This window comes from Amphiprion ocellaris, chromosome 4 (assembly GCF_022539595.1).
Source record: "Amphiprion ocellaris isolate individual 3 ecotype Okinawa chromosome 4, ASM2253959v1, whole genome shotgun sequence".
Taxonomy (NCBI): domain Eukaryota; kingdom Metazoa; phylum Chordata; class Actinopteri; family Pomacentridae; genus Amphiprion; species Amphiprion ocellaris.
Window position 1 is genome coordinate 19791509 of NC_072769.1, and position 15259 is coordinate 19806767.

At 41.1% G+C, this 15259-nt stretch overlaps 1 protein-coding gene across 6 annotated transcripts in view; it reads left to right on the forward strand.

The window, feature by feature from the left end:
* Nucleotides 1-15259, forward strand: part of npnta (nephronectin a) — a 66858-nt gene that overhangs the window by 35607 nt on the left and 15992 nt on the right. For all 6 annotated transcript variants that reach the window (XM_023289120.3, XM_035956740.2, XM_023289121.3 and 3 more), the window contains 5 exons: nt 3473-3592; nt 4860-4979; nt 9803-9937; nt 11626-11748; nt 13575-13988. In XM_023289120.3, the coding sequence (XP_023144888.1) occupies nt 3473-3592; nt 4860-4979; nt 9803-9937; nt 11626-11748; nt 13575-13988 (912 nt within the window). The remainder of the gene's footprint in view (nt 1-3472; nt 3593-4859; nt 4980-9802; nt 9938-11625; nt 11749-13574; nt 13989-15259) is intronic.

The following is a 15259-nucleotide window of genomic DNA, read 5'->3' on the forward strand; positions in this document are numbered from 1 at the left end:
GCATGGCTCCATTTAAAGCGTGGTAGGCCGAGATGACCCCTCATGTGCTGTACAGTGAGCTGCAGTCTATTTGTGATGGTTCTACTGTACCACAGAAACACAGAGTCATATTCATAGTTGAGGTTATTTATGTTTCTTGGAGTCATCCCAGTGTGATGCATTCAAAGTTGGATTTTCTCCCCTTTGTGTCCAGTTATCCCAACGGACCTGAACATTCAGATGAAGGGTCAGGAGAAAGAGTTTTTCTTTCCATATGTTCATAATATATAGAAAAAAGTATGAGATTCCTTTCAAGTTAGACATGTCCTCATGGCCATGTGCATTGTTTCCATCAACATTCATAAGTCTTTAAACCCTAAGCGCACACTCATTTTAAATTACTGGACAAGACAGGCAAATAGCTTGCATGAGTAATTCTGAATGGAAGCCTATGACCCGAAATTCTTTCAGCCATTCATAACTTTGTTTAATTTGAAAAAAAAGAGACGCAAGCAACCAGTAAAACTAAGCTGAGTTAACTGTATTGTTAAAGGAAATAACAGTACCACAACTTTCCTGCGAGCTATACAACATAACTTGTTTCTAACTGAATCATTTAGTTGAACTAGCAGAAATTTTTCCAGGTAGACATTAGATTTTTTTTTTTTTTTTTTTTTTACACTTGGAGAAGCTTATTGTGCTGCGCTGACTTATCCAACACCACAGCTGCAAATAGACTCCTAGAACATACAACTAAAGAGGAGGCACTTTTCCTTAAATTTAAATAAAACTAAAGACAAGCATTAAATCTAAGCAGAACAGTATGAGCATGTTTTACCATCCAGTCCCTTTTCAATTCTGTGATGTTCTGCAAGAACAGTGACACTAGTTTCTTTATGAAAAAGCTTCATCTTAAAGATTGCTTTAGGAGAAAAAAAAAGTGGTTTAAAGCAAAGTGAAATGAAAAACATTTCTCTCTGCCTCAGAACAGCATAACTGCAATCCACTCTATAAAACCCTTTTTCTTAAAGTAGGAGTGCGGAAGAATCAGAAACTCCTTATATAAATTATTGAGTACACTCACATTATCCAAATATACAACAGCAAACTCCAATGACAGTGATGGAGATATTTTAGCTGCTTTCCACCACAACTAAGAAAGCAACAAAAGATGTTTCTTACAGTGAACATTTGACTTAACGCAAGAAGCAGTAGTGTAACTCAGTGGTCTCCAACCTTTTTTTGCACCACAGACCAGATTCAAGCAAGACAGTTTTCTACGGACTGACGTGTGTGTTATGGATGTGTACGTTATGTACAGATACAGAATCACGTGACCTAAATATGTAGCGGGCAGCGGGAATTGATGGGACTCAGAAACACCCCCACAATTTAATTAATTGTTCTTTGTATCATTTCGGACGGCTAAGTCTCGATAAGTCCACAGCAGTGGATTCATGGTAGGATCACAAACATGTGATCATCAGCAAGCAGCTGATGTAGTGTTCACTTGTTGTCATAGTTACAGTGACGCTGTGCCACTATCTCGCTATATTACTGAAATTTTTAACAAATCCATGGATCCAGACTATAAGTCGCATAACTGCCAAAATCTAATCACTTGGTCCTTGTGTCATTTCTGACCTTCCCTGGAATTTTCATCCAAATCCATTGGTCCATTTTTGAGTAATGTTGCTAACAGACAGACAAACGTACGTCAATCATCACATAACTTCTTTGCGTTCCTTGTCGGAGTAATAATGATCTTTTTTTTTTTTAAAGAGTCCTGAACCAATAAAATTACTTATTGCTGAATATTTACTTACTTTTTCTTCTGTGTCAGCAACAAGTTTCTCCCTCTTTTAAAAGAAGCTCACCAGAGACGTTTGTTTTTTATTAATTATTGGCAGATTGATGGCTTGATTTGGAGAACAGGAAGGTGATCTAGTCATTTTTCAAAATAAAACACCCCACAGACTTCGCCAGAAATTAAATATAAAATAAAGAGTTTTTATTCTCTCTGTACATCCCAGGTATCAAATGACCCATGGCCCGATACCGGTCCACGTGCCGTTGGTTGGGGACCACTGATGTAACTAACTGTTCTAGGTGCTCTAATTCTCCAGTCTGGAGCCATCGGGAAATTGTAGAAGAAGAGGCTGGAACTGTATTTCTGTTTGTTTCATGTATTAGTTTTAATTTAACACTTTCATCTGCCACTGTTTTTAGCGCTTTAAGTGGAGCAGAAGCTTGAGTGGACGTACTGCTCACGTTTCACACCTCTTTTGAAATGCACAAACTGAAAATGTGCATAAAAACAGATAGAAATGCACTTCATGACACTTCAGCTCCATTCAAGTGTGCCAGCAAGCCGGCATAAACATCCAAGACCCTGAAACTGAAAGTGGAATGCAGACATTATTAAATCTATTAGTTAATTCTTTGCCTTGCATGTTGTTGCCTGTCAAAATATGTCATGAAAAGGGCTTAGAGAGATGAATTCCACCACAGCTTCAGTGTCATGCTGCTGCCATACAGTAAGGAATAAACAGATTTATTCTGCAAACTGTGAGCCTTTTTCACAAAGGACATTCATTCCAGAGAGGCTACATGTGCAATGCCAGAGCCTTGATTCTGAAACATACAAACTGAATGCAGATGTTGTTGTTTTTATTAGTTACACCTTCGCTTTTTGTGGTATGACATGTCAAAATGTATGATTTAAATTTGGCACTGTAAACTTTAAGTGCACAGGTTTAGCTGATGACATTAATCGCAGCTCCGGCTGTCAGTAAGTAATCCCAGTGAGGCAACAGACACAACACCAGGGCCCTGCCACTGAAACACATAAATGGAATGCAGGCATTAATAATGTTATTAGTTCCACCAGTGTTTGACTCGTCAAAATCTCTGTTCTAAGCAGAGTATGATGTGAATTTGCATAAGCATTTGACAGGCGTTGAGCTCAGGGCATATTCCTTTCTCCCAGGAGCCCTTCCTGCTCTGAACTCAGACAGCATCACTTTATAATAAGATTTTTATGGGCTGTTGTGGGTGAGATCTCTCTACTTTTATGTCTGCATAAAAACACAGGAATTATACCTAACTGTCAGCGGGTGCTGGATGGTGAAGCTGCAGCCCTCGTGAAGTCGAGATGAGTCAGAGGGTCTAATAGCATCTTTTATCACGTGCAGGTGGTAGTAAGCCCGACAGTTGACACCGGCTTCCTGGTAAATCATCAAAGGGGGCAGTTCTGGGCCTGTTAGAACATGGCGACACTTCAGTTCCCCGCAGACAACCCCCACCCCTTCCAAAACACACACATCAACACACACGTAGACAGGTAGACACCTCCAGCCCACACATAAATGGAAGGGTGAGGTTTGACGTGATTGACCTCTTCACCTTTGCCCTCTGACTAATTTCAGCTCTGCGTAGGAGGGTCTCTCCGTCTCTCCTCCAGTCCACTCATGTCGTCTCTCTCTGTCTGCAGACCTGAATGAGTGTGGCCTGATGCCGAGGCCCTGTAAACACAGGTGCATGAACACGTATGGGAGCTACAAGTGCTACTGCCTGAACGGCTACATGCTGATGCCTGATGGGACCTGTGGAAGTGAGTCTCACGCACACATCCACGTCTTTGTGACTGAACTCATTGTTTGTACTGCTGTCTGAAATGTGGGTATTTTAATTTCCTTTGTGTTTTGTTCCTCGTCTCTCTCCTGCTTTGTGGCCTGCGTGTGCTTCCATGAAGCATTCATCTGAGCTCCTAGACAAGGCAACGCTGATGACATATGCTCTCTATTATGGAATACATTTTCCCACTCGTGTGAATGCTTTTGACAGCCTTTGATAGACTGTTTTGATTAAAGCCCCACGTTGATCTGCTTCATTACAGCAGCTCTACAGAGTGAAGAACCCCTGCGAAGAACCCTGCGAGGCCTAAAATATGAAAGAAACACAATCTGTAGACCCTGAAGTGAATGTGCCGTTTTTATTGGCTGCCCTGGGTTGTTCCACAGAATGCAAGCTGATGTCTGTACATGTCTCCCCGTAAATTCTGTTCCCCACCTGATAACTATTTTCTCCACACGTTTCCACTTCACTCCTGGTACCCAATTTTAATTAGTTCTTTCATATCAGAAGAAAATTCATTCGCCAACCTTTTAAAGTCTGAATTGCTCACCACTCGAGGCAATCTAAAATTATTCTCAGAGTTGTTGTGTAATGATAGAATGATAGCATTAAACACCTTGCTGCTCCTCTTTTCTCCCCTGCTCCAGCTATGATCAATAGATCACTGTAGCATTTAATCAGCCAGGCCTGCCTCAGTCATCAAACTGTACTCCAGGGTGCCTGCAGTAGCTGAAGTAGCAGCAGCAGCAGCGTGAGCCACACTTTTAATTTCCTTTTTAGGGTCCAAAGTTATCAAGAGAGCCTGAACAAAGTCTGTTCTATTATATTATTATTTTGGAGAGGCTTGAGCTGCTCAGCACGGCTCTACAACAGTGGCACTGCACACTGGTGCCTCGATATGGTGGAGATGGATTATCAGTCTTGGGGTGTAAGAAAGGATAAAAGTGGGTTAGGAAAGATTGCTTGAGCTGAGGTGTGAGCACATAGCAACTGCACAGCAGTGGAATCTAATAATGGGAAAGTGTGTGCTGTTCTGTTGTTGGCACCCCAGGGTCAAGCTGGCTAATATCAGAAAAGGCAGGCGAGTAGCCCGGCTCTTACAAATTGGCCGGAGGGTATGGAGTGTGCGTGCGGACGTGAGGAGAGAAGGTGTGGGTGAGGGCAGAATAAACCGTTCCCCCTTTGTACTCCCTTGTGGCACCAGCATGTGTTAATATGTGCTGTGCTTCTCTTGCATCCATCAGACGCTCGCACTTGCGGTATGGCCAACTGCCAGTATGGCTGCGAGGTGCTGAAAGGAGAGGTCCGCTGTCAGTGTCCATCGCCAGGGCTGCAGCTGGCTCCGGATGGAAGAACCTGTGTGGGTACGTCCCAGTCTTAATATATCTCCACAGAAAACTGAGCCGGCTCCTGTCCACGAGCAACTGGCATAAAATAATCACAAGCAACATTTTTTGAATGTGTTTTTCTTGCCCTTTAAATTCACTAAGTGACGGTCAGACGCAACTGTTTTGGGGAAGGCAGAATAAAAACCTTGGCAGCAATAAATGGAAATTGGGAACTCGAACAAATCCCCCTTAGCAAGACAAACATCCAAGTTGAATTCATCCAAAATAGTTACCAATACATCTTTTTCTCACTTTTATCAAGGACCCCATTAATTCAACAGTGATTTTCCACCAAATGGTGACTGTACTCCAGACTTCCTCAAGCTTTTACAGCAGAAATGTGATCAGGTGGAGCCCACCCTTCTACCACCCTCCTGTCCTGCTTTCATTACCAGTTTTATGTGGCACATGGGGAACATGGGGAACAGCAGAGGCAGTTAACCTGTGTCAGGTTTTAAACACAGGCTGTTCCAGTCCGGCCTGTTCCTGTTCCGCCGCCTTATCAGCCCACTTAAGTGCTGAGTGGCTAATGGGGGGCGGATTTCAAGAATTGGGGGGACATCAATCATGAAGACTGATGGAAGAGTACACACAAAGGTTGCCTGAAACAGGTGTTACGACAGTTTAATGGACTGTTTCCGGACGCGTCTGGATACTGACGTTTTATGGAGATTTTTACGGAGGCTTAATAATCATATCTGTGGAGGTGATTCCTTCGAGTAGCCACAGCCTTGGAGTTACACTACTGTTCAAAAGTTTGGGGTCATCCGGACAATTTCATGTTTTCCATGAAAACTCACACTTTTATTCATGTGCTAACATAATTGCACAAGGGTTTTCTAATCATCAATTAGCCTTTCAACACCATTAGCTAACACAATGTAGCATTAGAACACAGGAGTGATGGTTGCTGGAAATGTTCCTCTGTACCCTCCTTCCTCTGTAACTTTTGAACGGTAGTGTAGCATAAATGATGCAGCACTGATGCCGTTTAATGTATTTTTTGTAGGGGCTTTATACATGGGATGAGCCTGCATTTATCCATCCATCCACCCATTATCGATACACCACTTAATCCTCATTAGGGTCATGGGGGCTTAGAGTCTGTCCCAGCTGACTTAGGGTGAAAGGCAGGCGACACCATGGACAGATCACCAGTCTATCACAGGGCTACATATAGAGACAAACAGTCACATTCACATTCACATCTATAGATAATTTAGAATTAACCTCAGCATGTTTTTGGACTGTGAGAGGAAGACATGCAGAAAGATCCTGGAAAGGTGGGGATCTTCTAGCTGCAAGGCAAAAGTGCATCCCACCAAGTCACTGTGCAGCCGCCTGCATTTATCAGAATACAAATTCTCGAAAAAAATCCTGATCCATTCTGACAGTAAATCGATCTTGAGTTGTTGATTTTTTGCAAAATGCAAAGAATAAGGCATTTGAAGTGTTTAAAGCTATTTTAGAAATGCAAAGATATGGTCACAGTGCATCTCCAGCCTACAGATATTTGCTCCATCTCTTCTATTGAAGCCCTCAGGGTGAATACATTCGAGACTGTTTTGCTCCAATGGACTCACAGGTCAGAGCTGATCTTTGTTCAACTCTGACTGAACGGATGTTCTCAGTCTGCCAACAGAAATACTGAGTGTCTTGTTTAAGTACATTAACACACTGCTAATCTAAACTGCAGCTTTGCTCTCATGCACTGTTTACAGTGTGTGAAAGCTGTGATCAGTATTCACTTAGCAACAGCTGTAGAGCACTGACATCGCCTTCTTGTCTGGGGCAAAGTGTGGAGAGATTTAGTTGCTGTTAAATGCAAACATAGCAGCTCCAATAGTATTTAAAATGTAGAACGATAATCAGTAAATACTTTCATGATATATAGGCCACGTTTACATGAAGTTTTTTAATTTGGAATTATTAATTCGGAATGAACTCATTCGGAATTAAAGTTTTGTGCTTCGCGTTTACATGGAAATATTAATTCCAAATTAAGGTTTACACGGACCGCACGTTTATCCCTTCCTTAAGTCCGCTTTAACGCTCGGGCGTTGGAAAGGATTCTGATTGGACAGGGAGTGGCCGTGACGTATCCCTGTTTACCGGAAGAAAACAAACTACATTTGCCGCGGCATTTCTTTTCCCCAAAAAACATGGAGGAACAACTAATAAAGCGCTTTTCGCTTTGCTTTTTATTGTCGTTTTGAAACAGCAACTCGACAATGGCGTACTACTTCTGTTGCGTCACTTGAGAAGGAAAAGAGAGATAGAATATCGGAGAAGTTAGGCAGACGACCAAGCTGTGTACGTCGCTACGTCATCGCTACGTGAGGAGCCAAGCATGCGCAGAATGACCAGAATTAACTAAAGCGGAATTAACTGTATACATGAATAGAACATACACAGGAATTAATTTATTCGGAATTAACATCGGAATAAACCAGGTAGTTTATTTGGAATTAAGTTTATTCGGAATTAACTTTTTAATTTGGAATTAAATGTTTACAAGGAGATTTTAAAGCGGAATTAACTTTAATTCCGAATTAAAGAGGAATTAAAGGTCTCATGTAAACGTGGCAATAGTATAAATAGGAATGTATTAATATGGATAAAATAACATTAATTTTACAGAAATTCTGCTGTTGCCTGAAGAGGTATATCAGAAAATCATGCAATAAGGTGACCTCAGACAGTGGTGATGTTCAAAGAGAAAGTCAGTAGCAGCATTTTTCTGTCATTTCCAATAATTATTAGTAATAAAAAGAACAATCAAATAGTTGGCTCAAACCATTCCATATTCTGAAACATTTTGCTTCAGTTTTCACCCCAAAACGTGTAACAGACGGTGTGTCAAATACCTCACTTTTGTGTGTGTGTAGACATTTGTTTGGTACTTTTTAGTCATCAGTTCTTAAATTGAAGTAAAAGTGAAATATTGTTTCTTTTTAAGTCCAAAACCTTCCTGTGAGCAGTTCATTGAAGTTTCAGTCTCTTTTAAATAATCGCTGCTTTTGGAAACACTGCATGCGCTACAGTATTTGTTTACTAAAAGTGGATTAGGCCAGGAATCCCTTAAGAGGGATGTCTTGTGATCCGTTCGAAAGGAGGTATTGACTTGTTTTTGCTGTGTGACAGAACTGCAACAAAACCCCCTGATTAATGCCAAAGTGCAGCGGTGTTTTTGCGCTAGAGAAGCTCAGGATTAGACAGCTTCATAATTCGCTGCCTCTCACTGAAATTGCTTAATGCATCACACAAGTTTTCAAGTACTGTAAAGCACAGTTGCAGATGTTTTTATGTAACTGTGAATATGGGGTTAAAGCTGATGTCTGACAATTTGCCACTTTGGAAGAAAAACTGAGCTGTCATCAAATCCAGATGTACACTCTGGTGAAGGCAGACCTTTTTAAAAGCAATATTACCATTTCTATAAAGACACAGTGGTTGTATTTATATGCATGATACATTTGCATGTTATTTGAACTATAACTAGAAAAGCACTCAGAGAGCGCAGTACTCCACCAAGGCTGTTCATTCCCCCATATGGCATTGTCAGAAATGCAGCATTTGTTAATTAGTTGTTGATCAGAAATCACTGCACCATAGAATGTCGCCATTTAATACAGATGTACCCACAAACAAAATGACCTTGCGCTGAGCACAGGCATGTGTTATGCATGTGTACGTTATGTACGGATACCAAATCACGTGACCTAAATATGTAGCGGGCGGCGGGAATTAATGGGACTCAGAAACACCCCCACAATTTGATCAATTGTTCTTTGTATGCAACGAATAAGTCCCGATAAGTTTGCAGCGGTCGATTTGTAGTAGGACCACAATCATGTGATCGTCATCAGGCAGCTGACGTAGTGTTCACTTGTGGTCATAGTTACAGTGACGCTGTGCCGCTATCTTGCAATGATACAGAAATCTTTAACAAATCCATGGATTCATACTATAAGCCGCATCACTGCCACAATCTAATCACTTGGTCCTTGTGTCATTTCTGACCTTCCCTGAAAATTTCATCCAAATTTGTTAGTCCGTTTTTGAGTAATGTTGCTAACAGACAGACAGACAGACATATGGCGATCGTCACATAACTTCGCCTCCTTGGTGGAGCAATAATCCTGCACTGTCCTGACTGCAGCAGCGTAACACAGCCTCCAGCTACTGGCCATTAAGCAGCTCCACTGAAGCAGTTTCGGATTAAGGCCCTTTGCTGATGAGAACTTCAGCTGGAGTTGTTAAGGGAAGTTGTTGAGGGAGCTCTGCCCACCGACTTCACATACTTGTTTTCCCAGCTGGTGCAGGTGTCTCAGTGTTTGTAAGGTCCTTTTTAAACAACAGTCCCTGTAGAACCATGGCGCCCCAGCTGTATTATGCCACAAGTAAATTAATGATTTAAGGAAAATGCTTTGAGCCGCTCAGTGTCTAAATATTAATGCCCACGTGTTTGCAAAGGTGATCAACAGAGACACTTAGAATAGGCTTTAAATAATGAAACAAGGTAGTGTGCATTGTGTTGTGCTCACCGAACAGAATGCCTAATGTGCTTTGTTCATAAATGAATACTAACCAGGGAAGGTGAAGAAGTCTTCCGATATGAATAGCAATGTGTGTTTAGTTGTGGAATAAGTTGGCTTTATAAATTTTTAAATGCCATTGGTTTGTTTTGAATGCACCATATAATGCGAACAATGCTAATGGGCAGCTTCTTTTCGTGAAAGAAGGGTGAATCCATCTTACTAGTTGATTTGAATATTTTCGTCTTTTCCCTCCTGCAGATGTGGATGAGTGTGCAGCAGGGACAGCCGTGTGTCCCAGGTTCAGGAAATGCATCAACACCTTTGGGAGCTACATCTGCAAGTGCCATGAAGGGTTTGACCTGCAATACATCAACGGGAAATACCAGTGCATAGGTACTGACACAGTGTCTCTGCAGCGAGGCTTTCTCACATAAAACTTGCAAAGGTCAAAGATGTGCCGAAACGTTCTGACTTTCAGCCAAGTTATTTTTCAGGACGTGGCCAGTGTGAAGAAGCAAGGTGATAAGAAAACATAATATGAGTGTAGAGATAAATGACAGAACTTATTATTACTTTTCATTACTGGATCATTGTGAATTTAGTTTGGATTTTTAACAAACAATTTACGAAAAGATAGTCTTTTATGCCAAAACTGATTTCTACAAAGGTAATGTCAGAGGGGATAAATAATACTTTTGCAATACTTTAAATCGGATAATTTTAATTAATTGGCATTATTTTGTAGAAATATGTGTTCACATTGACATCAAAAATTCTTTTTTTTTGTAAATTCTTGCCAAAATACTAATTAATTTAAATTAAATTAAATTGACCATGAGTTCATATTTAAGAGCAACCAAAGGAGAAAACCTGTAGTCTAAGTAATGACAGACCTGTACATTATTTGAGTATTTTACCATAATGCCACTCTGTAGCTCCACACCACTGAGACAAACATTCCACTTTATAACATCCATTTGGCAACTTCTTTGATATTTGTCCCTTTGCAAATTAAAAGGTTTGCAAAGCATTTAATTAACTAACAATACATCATGCATGTAAAAATGAAACTACCCAGCAGCAGCGGCTTGACCTGCTCCTCTCCAATACCATGATTTATGTAATAATAAGACACTCTGAAGGGGGCTATTCTGCAGGATTGGTACTTCATCTTTTAATACTTTAAGCAAATTTTGATTAGACTACGTAATTTTAACGCCAAGCTTTTACTTGTATTAGACTAAAACATTTCTACTTTTACTTTACGGTCTGGGTGCTTTTCCGGTACCAGCTTCTCCAGCTAGGTTGGATTCTAATGCCACCACTACCACCTTCTGTGTCTTCTTCTTCAAAGTGACATAGTACAACATTGTATTCAAAAAATACCAGACATTAGGAATGCACCAGAAATATATTTAGAATTAAAATAATCATGAAAAAATGTTGGTTGACCCTGAGCCCAGAGCTTACTAGATAAAATCAAAGTAAAAACTGTGATCCACGGGTTTTCCGGTCAATCAAGGCATGTCAGTGAATGTAAGAAAAAGGTAATCAAATTAAGAAGCTAAGAAGCTGGAGTACCTGAGAAAACCCACGCATGCACAGGAAGAACATGCAAACTCCATGCAGAAAGATCCCCGGAAGGCTGGGACACAAACTTCTAGCTGCAAGGCGAAAGCGTTAACCACCAAGCCACTGTACAGACTATATAAATCCACATTATCTTAAATCTATGTTCACATAACAAACAAATTCATTTATTCACTTTTGAGCAAACCTTCAAAACAGGTTGAACAGTCTGAACTCTGACTTAAGTTTGGTAGCAGTTTCTCCTGAAAGGCTTGAAAGACCTTGCATCTCAGCGTCTTAGAAAGAACTCCTGCAGAACAAGTTTCATAATGATTTTGCTTTGAAAAACCGCTATTATTCACATAAATGCTTTCTCTAACAGTATAACACGAACTTCAAGCTTTCCTTCAAGTGGATGTGAGGCAATTAGACTTTGATTTTCTGCTGTTATGTCTGAAGCTCTTACCTTGGACCCGGTAGCTTAGTGTTGTTCTGTTTCCATTATCTTTCAGATGTGGATGAGTGCTCTTTAGGTCAGAGCCACTGCAGCAGCTTCGCCACCTGCTACAACACGCCGGGCTCATACAAGTGCAAATGCAAAGATGGCTACAGAGGGAAGGGCCACGACTGTAAACGTAAGAACCGAGAACAAAAACTCCTGGCCCTCGATGTTCACTTTTGCGAAGAGGAACGGGGCCTCTCATTTTTATTTTCTTTGCCTGTGTTTTCGAAGAAGGTCGGAAAGCAAGAAAGAGGGAGGAATAGCCTTGCAAGCACAAAGCTGGGACTGAAATTCCTTTCTTTGTAAAGACTGTCAGTCATTACTTAAATCACCCTGCTTTCTTATCGCATGCTCCCAGAGTGACTCCACTTTTGACGTCTGGCCATGTTAATCAGCCAAAAGTAGGAGTCATCTTCAAATGTGTAATATTTCTTTTCCTGGTAGTTTGTCTCATTCTGCTTGCTGACATGCAGTTCATTAGTCTGTGCATCTGCACTTTTCACGGCAGCTCAGTGGATAAGAAGTCATCTATTCTCCACAGTTATTTAATCATCTGACACTCAGTGTAACACTCCACAGAGCGGAGAGGAGGCCTCCTGAAAATACTTCAACGTGTCGCCTGCCCAAAGGCTGCGACTTCTCCGGGAGTCGAGTTGCAATATCCTATTTGTGTATCACATATCAAAGTCGCCTGCAACCTGAAGATCCAATAACTGAGTTCAAACCACTTACCTTTGTCCACTCTCATTCCTCACTCATGAAACTCTTACGAACCCTCCCGAAAAACCCCCCAACCCCCAGTTTCTGTCTGCTGCCAAGGTGAAACAATGTGTGGAGCAACAAAAGACGAGGAGGTGCAGCTTTGATGACATCAGCGACGGTGATCTCAGTGGCGCAGCAGCCTGTTTGAATGCAGAAATCATTCCACACGCACTGAGCGGCTTTAGCTTGATGCTGCAAGGCCTCTGGCTATGAGTACACAAAGAATATCAAATCAAGATGACCACATGAATGGACAAAAAGACCCTATTAGAACGATTTCACAAAAGTAGAAATCCACTGAATGTAGGCTGTCTCAGTGTATGAAGTCTTGAAACCACAATGGTATTCCTCATTCTCTGTTCGAACAGTTCCACTGAGTGAAAGCCAACTTATAGGCTTCCTTTGCAACTGAGATTTGAGACACCCAATTTGTTTTAGGATGCTAACATATAGTTAATAGTTAACATGTAAATTCTCAGCAGATGAAACAAGAAAAGCACTCAGAGAGCACAGTACTCCGCCAAGGCCGCTCAGTCATTGTAGCATTTCCGACTAATTAAGTCTTTGTTGCAGAAATCATGGCAACATAGAATGTGTCCATTTAATATAGATGTACCCACAAACAAAATGACGTTGCGCTGAGCACAGGCGTGTGTAATGCATGTGTACGTTATGTACGGATACCGAATCACATGACCTAAATATGTAGCAGGCAGCAGGAACTGATGGAACTCGAAAACACCCCCACCCTCGATAAGTCCGCAGCAGTCGATTTGTAGTAGGATCGCAATCGTGATCATAAATAGGCAGCTGACGTAGTGTTCACTTGTAGTCATAGTTACAGTGACGCCGCTCCGCTGTCTCGCAATGATACAGTAATCTTAACTAATCTGTGGATCCAGACTGTAAGCTGCATCACTGCCAAAAACTAACCAGTTGGTCTTTGTGTCATTTCTGACCTTCCCTGAAAATTTCATCGAAATCCATTCGTCCGTTTTTGAGTAATGTTGCTAACAGACAGACAGACGGACAAATGTATGCTGATCGTCACATAATTCTGCCATTCCTTGGCAGAGTAATAAAGCTCTCCTCTGCAAGAGTAAAGCTAATCATTGCACTTAGCCTATAATTCTGTGCCTCATCAACTCTCAAGTGCTCACACTTCTGTGCTCCGTCTGCATTCTCTTATCATTTCAGCCATTCCTAAGGTGAATATTTACCCGCCCAGACCAGGCAAACTGCCTCCAAATCACCACAACCACATCCCAGACATCGATCACAGGAGGACCACCACCATCCGCCCACCAGTGACTCCAAGGAGGATCTTCCCCATTATTCCAGTAGCACCAACCACCACCACAACTGCGAAAACCACAACGACTACCAAACCAGCTCTTCCCCCGAGGAGGGTCACCCCACCGCCACGCAAGCCAGCAGTTCCCACCCGAAAGCCCTTGGTCCCCACGAGGAAGCCATCGATACCCACACGCAGACCGTACGTCCCACCGAGGCCTGTAGCTCCCACCAGGCCACCGCCGCCACAGCCTCCAGTCACACCCGTAGACAACACCATCCAGAGGGAGGTCACCAAACAGAGAGGGGATGTCCACAGTAAGTCTATTCTTTTCAGTTTAATTTGAATTTTTGAAAAAGCCTTCTGCTTTGAAACCATCATCGCAGTTTCCTACAAAAAGATCACTTCATAGCATTTAAAATACACTAAAATTCTCTTTACTATACATTATATTTGACATATGTTCACAAATATAATTGAAGAAATTGAGTTACAGACACATTTAGATTTTTTTAACTGACTAAACTACAGATATTAATAACACCAGTAAACATTTGAATGCAGCAGCAACAAGCTGTGAGCAAAAATTGGCCTTTTCACCTCATAAAGTTGTTAGCCAACATTAACATTCATTTTCAGTAATTTTTTTTCTGATCCGGCAAATAGGTCCACTGTTGACTCGTCTGTTTTGATGACCACAAAATGGAAAAATAGCAGGCTGTTAAGCTGCTGAATGCTCCTCTGTGTTCACCATCTAGCTGTTGCCTTTGAGCGATTGATGTTTGGTGCAGGGCAGGTAGAGCACAGTGAGTGTTTACAGACTTTTTCCCTGAAAACAGCTGCTGTGTCTGGAAACAGCACTGATTAGAGCAGTGAGACTGAACCAGAACAGTAAAACTGCAGGCTGTAGAACAAAAGGATTGCGCTAAAAGACTCCATAAAGCTGAGGGACTCTCCATAGTCAAGTGATCATTCTCTGTGGCTTCATCACTATGCCCAGCACCTTTCAGAGGACACATATAGAAACACACATTGCTGATGTAAATACATTTATTAGAGCAGGTTCACCAGCTTAGAGGACTTATGGAACAACATTGTGTTTCACTGACAGCTTCTAATGTCTGTTTTTTGATGTTTGATGGTTGGGTGAACCTTATATGTCACGTAATTCATCTTCATCACCTCTCAGCAAATCAAATTGGAACACATTTGCATATTTCTGCATCTGATTCCTGGAATATTACATTTATTTTGAAACATTCTGGGGAATGAGAAGTTAAGTTAATTGACAAATGATGAAAATTATCCATCCATCCATCATCTATACATCATTTAATCCTCCTTACATTGTAAAAAAATGTTATTTTTATGGTAAAATTCCAGCAGCTGTGGTTGCCAGAATGCTGCCATAAAATTACGGTAAAATAGTTTGTTCATTTACAGTAAAGAAATATGTTGATACTGTTAACTTTACAGTTAAAAAAATGCTTTATTCCATATTTTACTGCAAAAAGAAAAAAGTTTTAATGTTTAAAATTTTTTTGTAGTTTTACTCAAAAATTTACATGAAGTTACCTATAAAATAAAG